The sequence below is a fragment of the Scleropages formosus genome, chromosome 17 (genome assembly GCF_900964775.1).
Source record: "Scleropages formosus chromosome 17, fSclFor1.1, whole genome shotgun sequence".
NCBI classification, from domain to species: Eukaryota; Metazoa; Chordata; class Actinopteri; order Osteoglossiformes; family Osteoglossidae; genus Scleropages; species Scleropages formosus.
The window spans coordinates 9,602,773-9,622,629 of NC_041822.1; the positions used below are offsets into that span (position 1 = coordinate 9,602,773).

Below are 19,857 nucleotides of genomic sequence, written 5' to 3' on the forward strand. Positions count from 1 at the left end.
GTAATGGCTCATCAGTCTCAAAATGGCTATTAAATTACCCCAAAACAGTTTGGTATTCACCAACAGTCATATCACACTGGTGACTCTTAATTAAAACCAGTGTTTATTTTCTAAATAAACGTTAAAGGAATTGTAAATGCTCATAATTCTCGATAGGGTTATTAAACCATAGAAAAACAACAGGAAAAATCCGTCTTCTGCCCAACTTCTGCAGAAGACAGAACTTGATGTTGTTCCAACATATTTCAAATCATTGTGAATTTCTGGTCACTTAAGAGACGTTGAGAAGATCCTTTGGCAGATATGCAAACCCTAGACTTTACACTCCCTTCACCATGTTTAACATTTGGCACTGGCAGAAGATTGCAGTATAGCACTCAGGAAATTGGTAATTCTCTACATCTACAGAAAAAAAAAGTTAAAATGCAAATAATGTCCTAACAGAACATGGCAAAGTTTTCACTGATGGTGAGCATTTCATAATGAAGAGCTTAATTCAGAGCCATTGCTGACCATCTCCAGCTCAATCCCCCAGCCCTCAGCAGGGAATTGCCTGCTTTCTGAGGTTCTGTGCTAACTGGTGATTTATCACAGTTCCGGATGGTATGATTTAAAAAAACTGCAGGACAGCTTTCTGTACATTTCTCTCCATACATGCAGTTAATGCATTATAAATACTTACAGAGTACCAGCAGAAAAACTTGGCCTACAGCAGGGCAGCTAAACTTTTTTCTATCACAGTACCTTAATAATAATAATAATAATAATAATAATAATAATAATAATAATAATAATACATTAAGCCATCAAAATCAACACAAGTGGCATCAGCATTATTGTTGTCATCATGTGTATTTCTATGGCAATACGAAAATGTACTCCTTCATGTCAAAATATTTGCAATGCAATTTTATAATAGGCAGGTTGTATTTCATATTCATTATCTACAGGTGGCTGCTTTCATGTAGGCATGCAAGAGATTTTAAGTAGTCAGTAAAAAAGACTTCCATCGTCCTTGAATGAGTAAAATAAAAAGCACAATTATGGTGATCTGCTTAAAAATATATAAAAAATTACATTCCGTTAATATTGGATTACTTTGAAAACAATGTGAATGTCTCTAAGGTTAACAATAAAAAATCTACCTTAAATTTGTGAAGACTAGTGTGTAATGAGACTGCATGGTGTTGCAGTAAGCAGGACTGAGGCCTCAAGTAGTTTCCTATTTGGCTCAGTCTGCGTTGTGTTTACATGCTTTTCTCAGGTTCATGTTTTTTCCCTCTATCTAGCATGTCTTTTTTTGTTGAACTGGTGACTCTCAGTTGTCCGTCGTGTGTGTATAACTGCCTCTGTGATGGGCAGGCATCTACCTAAGGTGTACCCTGTCTCATGCCGTATGTACATTTACAATACATTTATTTATTAGACACTTCTCTCCAAAGTGACTTCCAATAAACTCTACATAGTGTTATCAACCCACACAAGTTATTCACCAAGGTGACTTACACTGCTAGACACACTACTTACACTGGGTCACTCATCCATACATCAGTGGAACACACTCTCTCTGTCTGTCACTCACACACTATGGGGGAACCTGAACAGCATGTCTTTGGACTGTGGGAGGAAACCCACACAGACACAGGGAGAACATGTAAATTCCACACAGACTGAATGGAGACCAAACCTATTTTCTCTTGCACCACCCCGGGACTGTATGACAAAAGTACTACTCGCTGTGCCACCGTGCCTATGTATAAAGGATAAGCACTGCACCACCATGACTGTGAAGTGCTTATTAATAATGTATTGACAGAAAATCTATATTGTAAAAAAAAACAACAAAAAAAAACAAACTATCACAAGAACACTGAGCATCTAGATTTTCTGTATCCCTTCAATGCCATACAGTATATCACACTTCTTAATTAACATAGAACACAATTTTTTCCTGCCTTGAATGTCTGTATCATGTTCCCTCTCTAATGTTTTAGTCATTACAGGTTGTGTATTAACTGTTTAAAACAAATAAAAAAAAAAAAAATAGAACGAAAGTTTCAGCCCATATGTAACTCGACAATTTAAGTGCGATTGCTTAATGTCACATCACTTAAGCTGAAGTTTTCAGTGCAAAACAGTTTTAATGCCAGCATCATTCTGGCATTAAAGACTAAGGAACAGACATAGGTATAATTTCAGGGCTACCATTTCTCACAAATAAATCACATACCTGTGTCAATGTGAGTGTTTTTACTGACTCGTACTGAAGTTACAACAAAGACAGCATTACTGTTTATGTTTTGTGTTTATTTAACTGGCGTTTCTCCGAAGCGACTAGCAGTTGTACATGAACCTGGCCCAACTACAGCTAGAGCAGCTATACTGCCATTCCTGAAGAGTCCCTTCTAGTAGCTGGAAGAGCTTGTGTTCCACTTAGTTCTGCTTGCAGTGGCGGAGAAGGGAAAACAGAGCTGACCTTTACAAACTGCATCGCTGCCCCTGCACCTGACGAAAGATCAGCAGTTTTTCAACAGTGCAGCCTACGCAGCCATTCTGGGGCGTGCAGATCCACTCGGGGAATAAGACAAAGAGGTGGAGAATTTATTCAGTTTATTTTTATTTGTGCTCCCTTCTGAAGAGGAGACACACTGCCAGACTTGGGCCTATTCATTAAGTCCTCATACTGGAGTGAGGCCATACCTGAACACTGCCTGCCTGGACAACTGGTTGCAAGAAATAAAACTAGAAGCTGTTCTTTGTTTATTTATTTTGAAATCTTTGGTTACTCACTCATAATATTCTTAGACATACCCTTCCCACGTGAATTCAAGCCTCCGCTTTGTTTTTGCCATGGTGATAACCACAATAACACAAGTCTAGAACAAGTCTTGCACGAGTCCAGAATGAGGAAGCGGGCGAGCAAAATCGTCACTGATCCCACACACCCCGGGCACAAACTCTTTACACTTCTCCCCTCTGGGAGGCGCTACAGAGCACTGTCGGCCGCAACGACCAGATACAAGAGCAGTTTTTTCCCTCGGGCATCACTCTCATGAACAGTTAACTCTCCCCTATACTGCAGGTTTCCTGTCAGCGCAACAATATCCAATCACCTTTTGTAATTTAATTCTTATTTACTTACATTTTTTTATTATTTATACTACTAGTTATACTCTTGTGTTTTTATGCGCTCTAAATTTGCTATTTATTTATTCCGTGAATTGGTAGAGGGAGGCGTGATGGTGTGGAGGGTTCAGGTGGTGCCTGCTGTCTAGCAGGTCTGGGGTTCGAGCCCTGCTTGGGGTGCCTTGCAACAGACTGACATCCTGCTCTGGTTGTGTCCCTTCAGCCTTGTGTCCTGTGTTGCTGGGTTGGGCTCTGGCTTACAAGCAGTTCTTGACGATGGATGTAATTCTGTGTCAGCTGTTTGTTGTCTGTAAATACCAGTGGCACCTAGAACCACAAAAATTCCTTGACCAGTAAATCTGATTCTGAATAACAATGTGTTGTGAAATGTTCCTTTCTCCCTTGTTTTACAGTAAGAGATCTGACACGTCTGTTATAATAGATATCCTGTTCATATCTCAGTACTGCACCCTCCACTAGTACACTTGTATGGATGAGTGACCCAGTGTAAGTAGTGTATCTAGCAGTGTAAGTCACCTTGGCGAATGAGGTGTGTGGGCTGATAACACCACACAGAGTTCATTGGAAGTCGCTTTGGAGAAAAGCATCTGCTAAATAAATAAATGTAAATGTAAATAAATGTACACACAGTCCCTCACATGGCATTTAGTATTCCAAAAAAAAAAAAAAAATCCCATTTGTTTCTTTTCATGTGTTCTCCCAGTAAGCCTCAGTATTTCCCAGAAATGGAATTAACTCATAGTTTACTGCTTGTGCTTTCCAGTGAAAATGAGCAACAAGTGTCCCACAGCAAGGTGGAATGATGAAAGTCTATTTCCCAGCCATGTGGAACAACTGTGACGAACATAAATGTGGCCAGCGGCCCATATGAGCCCAGTGTTGACACAAATTACAGCACGGAATATCCAGGGAAACAGTGATGTATGAAAATATCCCAAGAGGATCAACCTATCATTGGGCCACAGGAGAGGTTGTCAGGAAGCTTAGGAGAAAGAGAACTGACTTGAGAATGGAGAAAGACCAAGAAGCAAGAAACAAAGGACTGTTTCACAGCTCAGTGTCTTGCATACAGGCAGTAGGCCAAGGTCTCCAGTGTCTGGTTAGCTTCAAATACACAATGTAAAAAAAATAATTCTGTTAGAAGGAGATGGGCGACATTCACACTGCGAGCAGCATGGATGCTGCATCTTATTTTGTGGCCTGAAGTGAAAATGCAGCAAATGATGCTCTGAAAAAATTTTCCAATTCACTGTGTCCAATTCTATAATATTGTAGAGAACTTGGTTCAGCATTACTTCATATACATGTAACAATATAGTTCTAGAAATATATATGTACATTTATCATAATTTAGGGTTAAAATGAAATCTTATAATTATGATAAGGCGATAGATTAAAGTAACAAAGTTACATTTGCTTCAGATAAGACTTAATGTTAGTAATAATCAGCTTATAATCGAACGTGAACTTCAGCAAGTTCATAATAACTTAAAGACTGCAATATAATCTTCGATGGACAAAAACATACTACTAATGATAAAGGCGGAGAGTAATTGTAAATGGTACTTATTAATGAAAACTCATGCAGATCTAAACGTCACATTTCCAACCTCCCTGGGAGGAAAAAATAACGACAGAATAAAAGGAAAAAACCACAAAATTCCAAGCTTGTTTATTCACTGCACCGAGGCAATATTTAATGATGTTTTGGATTGTTAGTAAAAACACACACAATGTCTACAACCGTTCGTCCCGAGCGGGGTCGCGGCAAACCAGAGCCTAACCTGGCGACACAGGGCGCAAGGCTGAAGGGCAAGGGGACGCACCCCAGATGTAATGCCAATCCGGCACAGACACCCAAAGCCAGGCTAGAACCCCAGACCCACCACAAAGCAGGATGCTGGCCAAACCCGCTGCACTGCCACACCCCCTTCTTAGAGAAAAACAAAATAATTCTATTTATGTTTTATTATTTTTGCATATCACTCTTTAGTCCTACATTGTTGTTTTAATTTATTTATTTATTTTTTCTTCAAAATAACATGGATTTTCAACTTGTTTCCATACCTAAAGACACCAATGATTTACTAAAGCATTCCATTCTGGGGAGAATAAATAAATAAATAAATACATAAATAAATAAATAAATAAAATAAAGAAATATTTGAGGCACATTTTTAATATTCTTCAGCAAAAACAAACTTTACGATTAAGGGAAGGAACATTTAAATATATCTAGTGTCGTTTAATAAAGCAGTAAAATCAGGAATAATGTCTTTAAAGCGTTCCTGAAGCATTTCTTGCTTTCTTCATTCTAGCGGCACCATGCGTCAGCACCTGTGTACTACACGTTTGGTGGGGTCACAAACCTTGTGTTACAAGTGTGCTATCAAGATAAAATAATACTAAATAAAACCACCTAATAATAGCACATGGTGGCATTATTCATCACATATTTATTTCACTACTAGTAACTGCTTTGTAGTACACACAGATTTTCAGAACCGCTTGTCCCAGACAGGGTCACGGGGAGCCGGAGCCTACCCGGCAACTCAGGGCGTAAGGCTGGAGGGGGAGGGGACACACCCAGGACGGGACACCAGTCCATCGCAAGGCACCCCAAGCGAGACTCGAACCCCAGACCCACCGGAGAGCAGGACTGTGGTCCAACCCACTGCGCCACCACACCCCCTCGCTTTGTAATACTACATTAAAAAAAAAAAAAAAAAAAAACCAATCTGTTAATGTAGAGAACCCCACTTGCTTAGTAAAATACAACTTTGTTATTAATTTAAAAAAAAGAAAAATTTGATTAAATGTAAATGAGATGCAAATCAGTCAGGTTTTCGAACAGACTTTGTAAGACATTAAGGGGAAAAGTAATAATTTAAATAAAACAATCTCAAAAATCATTTGTTCGGTTTTCATATTTTCCTGATGTCACAAAGTTTCAGTATTTCCAGTGGTAAATATGTCAACAAAACATGGTAAAACCTGTATAGCCAGCTGAAACACACCAACATCCATAGGCAAGCAACACAGTGATTAGCAATGTCACCCTGTAATCTGAAGGTTGCTGGTATGAATCATATTCCCAGTTCTTAGTAAACCTGGTCAAGGCATCTACTTACCCCAAAATGCACAATAAGCGTTGACTTATAAGTGGGTAAAGTGAAATTGCTAATGAAGCATTTCAAATTGGCTTGGGCAAAGACACCAGTTAAATAATAATAATTATAATGAACATCTGTATGGTATCATGAAGGAAATTAACACACACACACACACACACATTTGCCGAAGCCGCTTGTCCCAAGCGGGGTTGCGGCAAAGCAGAGCCTAACCTGGCAACACAGGGCATAAGGCTAGACGGGGAGGGGACACACCCAGGACAGGACGCCAGTCCGTCGTAAGGCACCCCAAGCGGAACTCGAACCCCAGACTCACCAGAGAGCAGGACCCGGCCAAGCCCGTAGCACCACCGTGCCTCCCCGGGAAACTAATAGTTAATTAATAAATTAACAGACATTAATTAATTAATATTAATGAGACTATACAAGCCTGCTTTTCAATGCACCCTATACGACTAAATAACAATGCTTACTTAATCCAGAATCTCAACAACAAATACGGTCGATTATTTCGTATGCAACATAACCTCAACAGCCTTGCACCTGACCTTTGGACATTTCTTCTTGAGTTATAAGCACAATCTGTACTATTTTGAGATGACATTTTGAAGCATATTTCTTTTAGTGATTCATAGATAAACATATGGCGTTACTGTGACCACTTCAGTGAAAAAGAAGGGCAGGAGGGTAGTGCTAGTACTTCTCAGTTCCTGGGCTCTGCGTTCAGAAGTGGGTTAAAACTCAGCTGTCTGTGTGGAGTTTGCATGTTTTATTCGTGTTTGGTGGCTTTCCTCTAGGTGTTCTAGGCTCCGATTTCCCCTTAGTGTGTGTGTTTTTGCGAGTGACTGATGGAGTGTCATTACTCCGCAATAGACAGGCATCCCTTACAGGGTGTACTTGTACCAATGCTACTAGACGAGTAGTTATGGAGGATGAATGAATGGATGAATGAATGAATGAATGAATGAACGAACGAACGAACTTCCAGGAAAAAAAAAAATACTACTTTGGCAAACAGGTGAAGACTAATAATATGTAACATTTGGATTTATTGTACGCCCTATTGGCCTGGTTCTTTTTAATTAGTGCCTCAGTCAAAGCTAGGACACACACAGACACACACACACACACTTTCCGAACCGCTTGTCCCATACAGGGTCGCGGGGAACCAGAGCCTAACCCGGCAACTCAGGGCGTAAGGCTGGAGGGGGAGGGGACATACCCAGGATGGGACACCAGTCCATCGCAAGGCACCCCAAGTGGGACTTGAACCCCAGACCCACTGGAGAGCAGGACCCAGAAAGCTAGGACATACAGGTGGAATTATACACTGCCTGGCCAAAAAAAAAAGTCACCACCTGGATTTAACTAAGTAAATAGGTAAGAGCTTTCCATTGGATAATTACTGCAGTGATTAATATGTTTCAGATGGCAATACGTTATTTAACCTTAACTGATGCAATGAGTAGCTCCTCATTTCTGAAACAATCATGTCGGAAGACATATCTTGTGGTTGTGGAAAAGATGTTACTCTGTTTCAGAAGGGTCAAATTCCTGGCCTGCATCAGGCATAGAAAACAACTAAGGAGATTGCTGAAACTACTAAAATTGGGTTAAGAACTGCCCAACGCATTATTAAAACCTGGAAGGATAGTGGTGAACCATCATTTTCGAGGAAGAAATGTGGTCGGAAAAAAATCTTGAATGATCGTGATCGGAGATCACTTAAACGTTTCGTGAAATCAAATCGTAAAAAAACAGTAGAACTCACGGCTATGTTTAATAGTGAAAGTAAGAGCATTTCCACATGCACAATGCGAAGAGAGCTCAAGGGATTGAGACTAAACTGTGTAACTGTGAAAACCACTTATCAGTGAGGCTAACTGGGGAAAAAAAAGGCTTCAGTTTGCTAGGGAGCATAAAGATTGGACTCCGTAGCAATGGAAAAAGGTCATGTGGTCTGAGTCCAGATTTACCCTGTTCCAGGGTGATGGGTGCATCAGGGTAAGAAGAGAGGCGGATGAAGTGATGCACCCATCATACCTAGTGCCTACCGTACAAGCCTGTGGGGGCAGTCTTATGATCTGGGGTTGCTTCAGTTGGTCAGGTCTAGGTTCAGCAACGTTATGAACCCAAAAAATGAGGTCGCCTGACTACCTGAATATACTGAATGACCAGGTTTTTCCATCAATTGATTTTTTCCTTCCCTGATGGCATGGGCATAGTCCAAGATGACAATGCCAGGATTCATTGGACTCAAATTGTGAAAGAGTGGTTCAGGGAGCATGAGACATTTTCACACATGGATTGGCCACCACAGAGTCCAGACCGTAACCCCATTGAGAATCTTTGGGATGTGCTGGAGAAGACTTTATGCAACGGTCCGACTCTCCCATCATCAATACAAGATCTTGGCGAGAAATTAATGCAATTCTGAACAGAAATAAATGTTGTGACATTGCATAAGCTTATCAAAACAATGCCACGGCGAATGTGTGCCGTAATCAAAGCAAAAGGCGGTACAACAAAATATTAGTGTGACTTTTTTTTTGGCCAGGCAATGTACCTTCTCACTATGTTTTCTCTACATCCCTTTTTTTCAGGTAATTGACTACCATTCCCTTATCTGAAGGTATGTTGTTCAGTTAAATTGGTATTGTGTACTCTTGCTTTGTGAACCTAAATGGAAAAACTGTCACCCAAAATATACACATAGCAGTTGTTAATGTCATCAAGCGCATTACCTCTCTGGTACTGGAGCCAGAGCTGCTGCTGAACTTTCTTGCTGGGGAAATAGATGGTGCAGGCGAGTTCGGAGCCGTAGAGTGCCTCAGACACATAGTGACTGCCATATTGTTGGATAAAGGATAGCAGCTCCTCTCTTGTACTCTCTGAGTTTAATACTTTCAGGACTTTGGAGAAACCTGACAAGACAGGTCATGAGAAAAACCAAAGCAGATTTCAGAAGTGTTCATGGGGTGCTCAAAAAGGTCATGACCAATTGAGTCCAAGACTTGAAAAGTACTGATGAAACAAACATGTTTGAGCAGTTTCTCAGTGAGAAACAGCTTTACACAGGCAAAATTTACTCTTAATCCTATCAATGTGGGCCAGTAGGAATATAGGCATGAGGATGGGGGTTGAACCATCTCACAGTACCTGCAGACAGTGTGATGGAGCTGAGCTTCACTTTATACATGTTGCTACGAACTCTCCACTGCTGAACCATAGGGTAGCCCATTGCCTCACTGAACTTGGCATCTCCTACCATGCAAAGACAAGTAAGAATGTCAATCCAGAGAGTAGTAGGTGAACAATGAAAAGTTATTTGGGAGCTGATACATGAGGCCCAGTGCTGCTCAGTCCTGCCGGCGCTCACCTGTCAGCAGCTGCAAGTTGGGCTGCGGCTCCGAGAGCACCCCACGGCACTGCTCCTCCACAGGCAGGGGAATCACCATGAGCCCATCAGCCAGCTGAGGAAAGTCCTTGATGAAGTTGTTGTCCCTGAAAGGCGCAGATAGAACTGCGCAATCAGTCATTCAGTCAGTGATGAATGCATTAACTACCACCATTGCTTCAGAGCAGTGGTTTTAGGGCCAAGCATGAGCATGTGTCACTAACGGTAAGCAGCAATATGAGTTCTTTCCCTTAGAATTGAGGTAATTTTGGGAGTTTTTGACCTGCTGTTTTTTATTTGCCCCGTTTCAATTCAGAGCCATCAGCCATTAGGATGAACAATGCGAGCAATGAGACAGTGGGCTGTTATTTATAACCAAAGGTTTCTTTTTTTTTTTTTTTTTAATTACAGGCCCGAACAGTAGTCTATAACATATATGCCCATAGACCTCAGGTAATTACTAAAAACACTTCCTTTGAAAATTTTTTTAAGTTATCCTAAATCTTATGGTTGAATGATTCATGATGTTTCCAAATCGTACACATTAAGTCACACAAACTGTAAGTGACTAACAAGTAGTGAGATCAATTTGCTCAGTGTCTTGCAACTTTCCTGAAGGAGAAAAACATGGTAATTAATCAGACTTACTTTGGAATGGGAGGGGGTTTTCAAGGGCAAGCAGCACAGCTGGAAAGACATTATTCTCACTCAGACACAAAAATGTGCCGATCATCAAATGTAATAAAGGGTCAAAGCTAAGCATCTCAGGAAGCCATAGCTTTAGATATATAAATGTTTATGGGCTTTTCAGCAAATATGAGTTTGTCCTTGCCACTTCCTCTCTCCTATTATCATTTATTTATTTCTCACTAACTCGGTTACTGTGGGGTTTAACATAATCAAAGGGCCGACAAAGTCTGATATGTCATTCTCCTGTCAGCTGCGGAAGTACAGTAACAACTCTGAGCTGATACAAGGCATACCTTATATATGTCTTTTAAGTATATAAACAGAAAGCAGTTGACTTTAAACCTAAGAATTAATAAAAAAAAAATGAATTAAGAAACACACAGTCCTTTCGTTTCAGTAGAAAAGGTGTCAATGTACTTTCGGTCTATTTACTTTCCTAAGGACTCAACGCAAGGAATCGCATGTAAGGCGTCTCCTGATGCTTATTACTTGATCCTGGTTGTAAATCAGTATTTAAGCCTTTGACAGTCACTTACGATTTTGCTTCCTGCTACTGTATATTACTGCCTCCTTTCAAAGCTTCTGTTGATCCTTTAATGTTGTCAGGTTTACAGTTATGCTCATTTATGTTCATAAGGTATAAACATTATACCGATGCTACAAACAGGTCCCACCTTTCAATACACCAACCATTCATGTTTAACATTTCTGTTATCATACCTTGAAGAGGATTTTTGCACTTTTAGTCAGAACTTCTCAGAGAAGTTGCTTAAGGAAGACTTTATTGAGACATTCACAATAGGCCTGAGGTGACCTGTTCATCATCCACCCAGATCAATACACCACAGTGGAAGAATCTATAATTACCCCAGAGCCACAGCCTTTAGATGTCCATAAACTTAAACTTGTTTTTCCCTTCTGGAAACTTCTGCAAGTGGTTATAGTCTAATGGATCACAAGACCCATCCTTGTATTCATGCAACTTGACTCATACACCCATTAAGATAAACTCCACAAGTTGCATGCGAAGTGTACCACAGCAGTGGATACAATTTTTCCTGACAGCCTAATTCCAGCCCATTTGTGGTTGGCCTTATAACTCAATAAATATTTATGGTTTCAAGGAAAAGCAGAGAGTGAAAAAAGCCAGTAACATAAATAATAATGTCGTTATGTTTGTTTCAATAATCCTGCATTCAGCTGCAGAACATTTTTAAATGATCTCTCCTTTAAGTCTGAATTCCAATCACTACCAACACTTAGGTGATGAAGCATGTTGAAGTTAGAAACACAAGTATTCAGAGTTTATACTTTCAAATGACAAGTCTGTAAGGCCCTAAGAAACTGATTCAGATTTGTATTACCTTTAACTGTGTTAGTAATTCCAGGTACATAACCATGGTGCTGGTTTCATTATATTTATAAGGAACTTTATAACATCTCTGAAACTCATTTTGCTGAAACTATTAAACCCCATGCAAACAAGGAGAACAGGCAAACTCCATGCAGACTGAGTAGACACTGTGAGACATCCCTGATACACACTGCACCACAATGTCATCGGTAATAATAATCACATTTATTCATTCAGTTGAAACCTTTGTCCAAACCTACTTACTTAGCCATGTATACAATGGGGTAGTTTTACTGGAACACTTTTAGGGTAAGTACCTTGCACAAGAGTACTACACAGCTGGAGGTGGGTATCAAATCTGCAACCTGTGGGTCCAAAGGCAACAGTTCTAACCACTACACTACCAGCTCACCCAATAGTAATAATACTAATCATCATTATCATCATCATCATCATCATCATCATAATACACAGAACTTTTAAACACTTTTTAATAATGCTGAGTTCAGCCTGAGCTAAAGTTTCAGACCAAATGGCAACTTTCTTCCACTGCACTTTTCTGTGTCTTGTCGACTGTGCTGGCCTGCTCTAACGTCCCACTATGGGAGAAGGTCAGGGAATGAGTGTCAGTGCACTCTCTGAAGGGCCTAGGGATTCTGAGTGGCATTATTACAATATGCTCCTGGGACATAGGCTGAAGTGGGCTCTGAGCAGCTTTTCAGACAAGTGTTTGTTTGCGATTATTCTGTCTTTCGGGACCAGTGAGGATGGGGGAGCGTCAAAGGTAAAATGGTGAATTCAGCATTTTAGATAAATAAGCAGCTTAATAAACATCAGAACTTTTAGGGTGCATAATCCTTGAATTTATTAATTACATAAATATATAGTTTATCATAAATAAATGACTGATTCACCTATACACCAAGCCAATGTACAGACAATTAATTTATTAAATTATGAAGAGGTGTTATTAAAAGGTTTGTAAAGAATGATAAACATAACTTGTGAATAATTTAACAATTAACATGATTTTATAATATATTAACATGAAGTAGCAAATCAAATACTAATTTACAGATTAACTTAACTATATGTCTACGTATGTTTAGGTGTCTCCATAGGGTGAATGTTGTTGAATCCACTCAGTGTTGTTGAATCCACAGTTTTTTTCAGAAGTATTCAAATGTCACACTGCTGACAAGTGCCCTTTTAAAAAAATGCAAATATAAATTGAGACATTAACACATCTTACGAAGAAAAAATGTAGTAATGTAAAAACAAAAAATCATCCTGTTGCCTTTAGGTGTCACTGTCTATTAAATTGTCTTTAAATGTACTCTGCTATTTTGTACTTTTTTACACAATATATTTGAAACAAGAACATGCCAAATACACTATTATAATATAATACTCCAAAACTGCTATGAGCTCCACGAAAGGCAGCTAAAAAAAATAAAATAAAAAAACAAACTCAGTCAGTACTCAGAACCGAGAGACTCCCCAAAGTGAAACAACTTTTGAGTGAAAAGTTTTCAAAGCACTGCATGGTTCATAGAATAAAGATTGTTCAGGTTAGTACTCAGATAAAAAGACATGTATGATTTTAAAAAAATAAAAAAGAAAAATAGAAAATGTGTTATCTCCATGGATACTGAAGTTCTTGAAGAAAAAATAAAAAAGGTCATGGTCTTCAGATACCTGCACCTACTCATTTGTTTATTTATGTGCAAAATTAAAGGGAACAACTAAATAAACTCAATTTTTTTTTTACCAATAGGTGTGTTGGCAGCAAACTTCAAAACAGTGACATTATTTCATCCACTGCAAATAATCACAAAAAATCATTTGGACCTGGGAAGATGACTGCTTATAGTGATTATAACAGTTTTACGGTGGTCTCTATGTCAGCCTTCTAACAAAAACCACAAAACAGCATTTTATTACATAAAGGTACTATTGCTGCATGGCAATAATTTTTTTTCTCTAAATGTTGCTTGTTCTCATTACAGCTGTGAGACCATTATAGTCACATTCTGAAAAGCATTCCCAGAGTTAGTTTCAATCATTTTGAAATCTGACATTTGAAATCTCAATTTTCATTTTTAATCAGTGTCAACTAAGGTCACTTAACAATTCTAACTAACTCACAATAATTAATACTTGTGCAATTTTGCGCTTGTCTTTAAACTACACTTTCAACAAGGAAGGTCATCAAATAAATAAATAAATGTAAATAAAAACATAATTAAACCTTTAAATGAATGTAAACGTAAAACATATTAGGCTATCACACATTTTAATATGATTACATTCTAATTTAAATGTGTGCAATATGCTTAAGGCCATTAATATCTGCTGTGCTAATGGATGTGTAATGAGAAGAGCCCAAGGCAGCACTATATATGGCAATGACAAATCTCCAGTGTCACACCAGATTGCAGCTCTGCTGTGAGACACTGCAGACCACACACTTTATCACACTTAAAATGCAAACGTAAGGCCTGAAATAAGGATTAAAGGGTCATTAGGAAAGACAAAAAAGTAAAAATGAATAAATTCCTGTGGTAATGAAACCACGGTCCTCATATGCCTTGGGCTGAGCATAGCACACATATAGAGCACTGTGTGATCAATAATAATAATAATAATAATATTTTTTATAACTGCAAGAAACAGCATGAACCACTGTCTTACCTGCTGGCTCTAAAGATACAAAGGTTTAGCGTTATAGGTTCGGCATCAAAAATGAGAAGCTACCAGATACCACCTGAGCTGAACTGCAGTCACTGATTCAGTCTAGAGTGCTAACCATTACACCATAAAATCCCTCCTAGTATCTAGTATATAAGAAACATATCATTATAACAATCAAATGACTTCACGTGGCTAGCCTTGGTGGACCACAGAGTGACAGCTTAACAATTTTCACATCATGTATCATAACTTCTTTCAGGAAAACTTGACCTTTCCTTCAAAAAGGCTTCACTTTAATGCTGGAGTCACACACTGGTCTACTGGCAGTGCTCAGTATACAGGATTAGTTTAGTAGGACTGTTCTTAGAGGACCTGCATTCTTAAGGATGTTCAAGAATGCATTTGTACCAGAATCTGCCAGATTTCAAAAACAAACAGACAGACAAACAAACAAAGAAATAAATCCAAAGTACAAAATAAAAGATAGATTGGTGACTTTAGTTAGAATAACATTATAGTGAGTAGATGAGCCCCTTTCAACAGATCTGCAAATTTATGTATCTATATATCTATATTTTAAAGCAAAACCCCATATCCTATGATGGAAAACTGTGTAACAATAGTTACTTAGTTATCAACACCCTAGTTAGCTAGCAACCCTAGAAGATATTCGTAGAACTATGGAAGTCCCACAAGATCCAACACGGTTGTTATCTCACAACAATTTTCTTTACAAATTCTGAGAGGGAGTTGGGGTTGCGCCATCGGAAAATAAAAACGACTTTGCAGGAGAGTTGTGTCACTCATTTTCTGTGAGTCGCATTCTATGTCTACAATTACGGAATAAAGATTTTTATTTCCATCCTTCTCTGAACTAAAGTTATATTATATTTCTACATTACTTTCAGCAAGAATTAAAAGTCCTGGTGTTCACAGAAATAACCTTTATATAAAATAGACTATTAACCCTCTCCAGACAAACGTTGCAAATTAGCATCAGCTGCTAAAATCAGATTTTTCTTTCTGCTAGTATTAATTTGGCCCTGAGAGGCTTAACAGCATTTCTATTACAGAAAGGTCAATTTATTTAAATGTACTACCATGTTTATTTATTAATTTCCTTTCTAACAGTGCCTTTGGAAGTGTATATTAGTGGCCATGAAGCAATTTATTTCAATTTCTATTAGATGACTGCAACACATCAAGATTGCGAGTGGTAATGAGATTAAAAAATCTGCTTGACACAGACCTTTACTCCAAACCAAAGCACGAATGAATCCCAGCGTATTGTATAATGCCCTTATGTGACCATCATTCATGCTGCATCACTTGCTGGAGTCTGATTTTTGGTAAACGTCTCAAGCCCTCGATACACAATGACTTTACATAAGTAAAGTAACTTGGAGATGTAATATACCTTTCGAACAACAGAGAGCAGTGCTAGTCCAAGTCCTTCTACGCCGTTTAGATGATTCCAGGTCAGGCTGCAAGGTCTTAATGGCAGGACAAGAGAGTTTTTCCATTTTCAACATAACAAATGCACAGTGTATGGATTAGCCATACAGCAAGGATTTGCACTGGGATACTGCAGAAATAAACTGTGTGACAACAGTAATTTGTTTTAAAGATTAGGAGGAGCAACCTTGGTTGTAGCTGAGCCATAATGCAACTGTACACATTGCACAGTAGCAGTCAATAAATCAAGCTATAAAGCAACATGGTGAAAAACTGATTATCCACACATTTTACAGATACGCTCAGCCGTCGTACAGCATGGTTCTATACAGTGAAAAGCTGTTGCAATGACTTATGAAAATAGAAGGGTAACAAAGTCAAAAAGTATCAGCAATAATAACTAATACTACATTTTTGTACACTTTATTGTATATGCTTTTTGACATCCCCTCTGCTTCAGGTTTTTATACATCACACTTATTATTCCATCCATCCATCCATCCATCCATCCATCCAATTTCAATAACCACTTGTCCTGAGCAGGGTCAAGGTGAATCAGAGCCTATGCTGGAAACACTGGGTCCAATGCAGGTACATCCTGGGTGGGACACCAGTCGATCAGAATCATTTTCCTTCCACAGTGGGAATTTTATTCAGTACACTGCCTTGTATAAATTTTTTATAACAGATACTGACACTCAGTGTCTCAAACCTTATGGTTTTAGCCCTTCAGAAATGTAAATCTGCTTATTTACCCTCCTATTTACCCAGTACTATTGCTATTATCAGTTCATTCAGCTGATGATTTTCTCCAATGAAACTTACAGTCTTAAGCACATTACATTTTCATTTACATTTACATTTATTCATTAAGCAGATGCTTTTCTCCAAAGCGACGTACATCTCATAGAAAATACAACGTGTACATTACATTAGCAGAAAGAGAGACATAGATGCAGACGTGTGATTCTTAAGTACAGTTAGTTTGTTTCTTTCCACCATACATAATTTTTTCATACATCAGAGTTATCCATACATCCATCCATCCATGCACTTACGTTACATTACAGGAGTAGCTACGTGAAGGTTTATCTGTTGTTTAACAGGCATGATCTCAAAGTTATAGTGCATGAGCATTTACATATGACATGAACTTAAGAGATCATGGGCGAACCGGAAGAGGTGAGTTTTAAGACTCAGCAAAAGGGGATGGAACATTTGTAAGTAACATTACACAGTGCCTACCTCTAATGGTGTAAGATCTGCATGCTTTGCAGAGTGAAAGACATAGGCAATGACCTTTTGAACTGTATTTCTTTGTATCATAAGCATCTGTGAGCCTAATTATCAGCAGCATGACTCAGTCCAGGTTGTACCCTGTCTCATGCCTTAAGGGTACGCTCCAGAGCTCTATGACCATGAATTGGAAAAGTGGTTATTAATGAACAAACGAACAAACAAACAAACAAAAAACTAACAAACAAGGTCCTCACTAAAACACGAGCTATAAATAACAATTTTTTTAATAAATATTCTAAAATATACTGCTGTCATTGTAGTGAATCAAAAAATCTATTTTGGTACTTTATTACTGGTATTTTACCATTAGTTTTTTTTCGTAGGAAATGTTTATGAAAAATTAAAAATACATATATTTTCATAAATAAAATGTATGAAAAATGTATCCAACCCCATTTGGAATGGGAATTTTCTCAGTGAGGTGAATTCACGGAACAAATTCATCCTGTCTTATGGAGAATGGATGCACAAGTCAGTTCCCCCTCTATAACAGAGACTGAATGTGTTTTTGGTTTCCAGCTCTGGTAATTAAAGACACCAGAATGGTACAGGAATGGATTTTGTCGTTCGATGATTTTTAACAAGCTAAAGCACTTTTAAAGTTATTACTTCACACATTTTTCACTGCTTGGAAAATTCGTATATCTCATACCGGTTGCAATGTCGTGAAAAGTGACTCATAGTAAAACCTTTTCATCATATAACACTGTTACCATGAATTCACACACAGGCATAATGCAATTAGTGCGTGTCAAGGCAGCACAATTGAGTATATTAAAATACTGTCATAAACCCTTCATTTTGAGTGTTTTCAGTTGCATTTTCTAAATGAGACACTTCACTTGATAACACAATGCCGTCTGCAAAGTACCTCACATGTCGAGGTCTGATGCTTCAAAAACAAGTATTTCTTTAAAGCTCTTCTATATTTGGCTCAGAGGCCCTTCAAACTCATGTTTATCTGACTACAGTCAAGAATTCATTATGCTTTTGTTTAAAACACCCCCTTTGTTGATCTTGCTTGGAGAAGGCATGCCAACGTATCAGTCGAAGAACAGGCACAGAGGACATTTTCAAGCACTCCACACTGGAGTCTAAGGTGGGGAGGAGTGACATGAAGGAGATTTGTCAACACAAGTGGGGGTTGAGGGTGGGAGGGGGCTCGGCTAGTAGGCAGCGAATCGATTTTTGGGACGTGCGGAGAATTAAAGGACAAGGATGAATGGGGACCGCAATACCTCTGGTGGGAGGGCCAACGATCGCACTTCCTCATATTTGATCCTCGACGCTGTACCGCTTAGCCCTGCTCTTCCTACCCTTCCTGTTGCTCCGGTGACACCACTGCCTTGGCACACCGCCATCCCGTTCTCATCTACTGGACTCTGGAGTGGAACCCCTTTTTCACAACTGGCAGGCTGCAGGCTGCTTCTTTCCCAAAAGGCTTTGAGAAACCAAAGAGAAAAGTGTTTATAAATGTTCTCTGACTCTGTAGATGATGTACTTATACTGAAACATATCACCAGCTTGGTAAAATGTAGTAAAAACACTGTACGACATTGAAAATGAACTGGAAATATATAAAACAGAACTTATTTGAGCAGCATGAACAATAAAAAGATTAGGTTAAGACTAAAGACTAAAACACTGGCAAAAAGATCAAAAGCTGTGCTTAGAGATAACGGTTCTCTCAGCAGTTCAAATGGTCAACTGGCAAATGAATCCAAAATGTCAAGGACCATTCAATTGACACAATAATCTGTGTTTTTTTTTTTTTTTGCTAAGATCCATAAGCATCTTTGTTTGCTTTTGTTAAAACAAAGAAGTGTTGAAACTCATTAAAAGTACACATTTACGTACCAGGTGGAACAGCAAGTAGCGCAGCTGTCTCACAGCGCCTGAGTGGTGTGAGAGAACATGGGTTTGATCCCCGCTCAGTCTGTGTGGAGTTTGCATGTTCTCCCTGTCTCTGTGTAGGTTTCCTCCCACAGCCCAAAGACATGCTGTTCAGGTTCCCCCATAGTGTGTGAGTGAGAGAGAAAGTGTGTTCCACTGATGGATGGATGAGTAACCCATTGTAAGTAGTGTATCTAGCAGTGTAAGTCACCTTGGTGAATAAGGTGTGTGGGCTGATAACACTACATAGGGTTCATTGGAAGTTGCTTTGGAGAAAAGGATCTGCTAAATAAGTAAGTGTAACACTTTTCTCCAAAGGGACTTAGCGTTAAGTTACCTGCGATGAGTAACCCATTTATAAAGGTAGGTAATTTTACTGGAGCAAGGTGTGGTACACTGAGGTACATTGCGGAAGGATACTACAGCTGGAAGTGAGATTGGAAACCATTGTCTGCATGTTGCGAAGGTGAACATAAAGCTCAACTGAACTTACTGCTTTCACTTTTTGGTACAGTTTGGTATTGTGTGTCATATTTGAGCAGCCATCACATCTCGCTCCCTATCCGTTCAAAAAGCCTACTGGCAGGTGAAAACAGGATGCTAAGCTTCTTTGACATGGACCATTAAGTGCACCCTGAGTGGTGATTTGTATGCTCTCAGACTGAGGCCAACAACAGTGTGTCACAGCCTGCTTACCACTGGAAGAGGTTCAAGGCCTCTTCTCCACACATAACCTTCTGTAGAGCAGGACATGACCTTGTCCTTCCTCTCAGCGAGAGATTAAGGTCTCAGACAGA

The 19,857-nt window shown here is 39.0% G+C and overlaps 1 protein-coding gene across 1 annotated transcript in view; it reads right to left on the reverse strand.

The window, feature by feature from the left end:
- LOC108938470 (astrotactin-2-like) overlaps positions 1-19,857 on the reverse strand; it is a 218,420-nt gene that overhangs the window by 63,755 nt on the left and 134,808 nt on the right. Inside the window, exons 14-16 of the mRNA XM_029259528.1 lie at positions 9,658-9,782; positions 9,438-9,542; positions 9,023-9,202 (exon numbers count right to left, since the gene is read on the reverse strand). Of these exons, the coding sequence (XP_029115361.1) occupies positions 9,023-9,202; positions 9,438-9,542; positions 9,658-9,782 (410 nt within the window). The remainder of the gene's footprint in view (positions 1-9,022; positions 9,203-9,437; positions 9,543-9,657; positions 9,783-19,857) is intronic.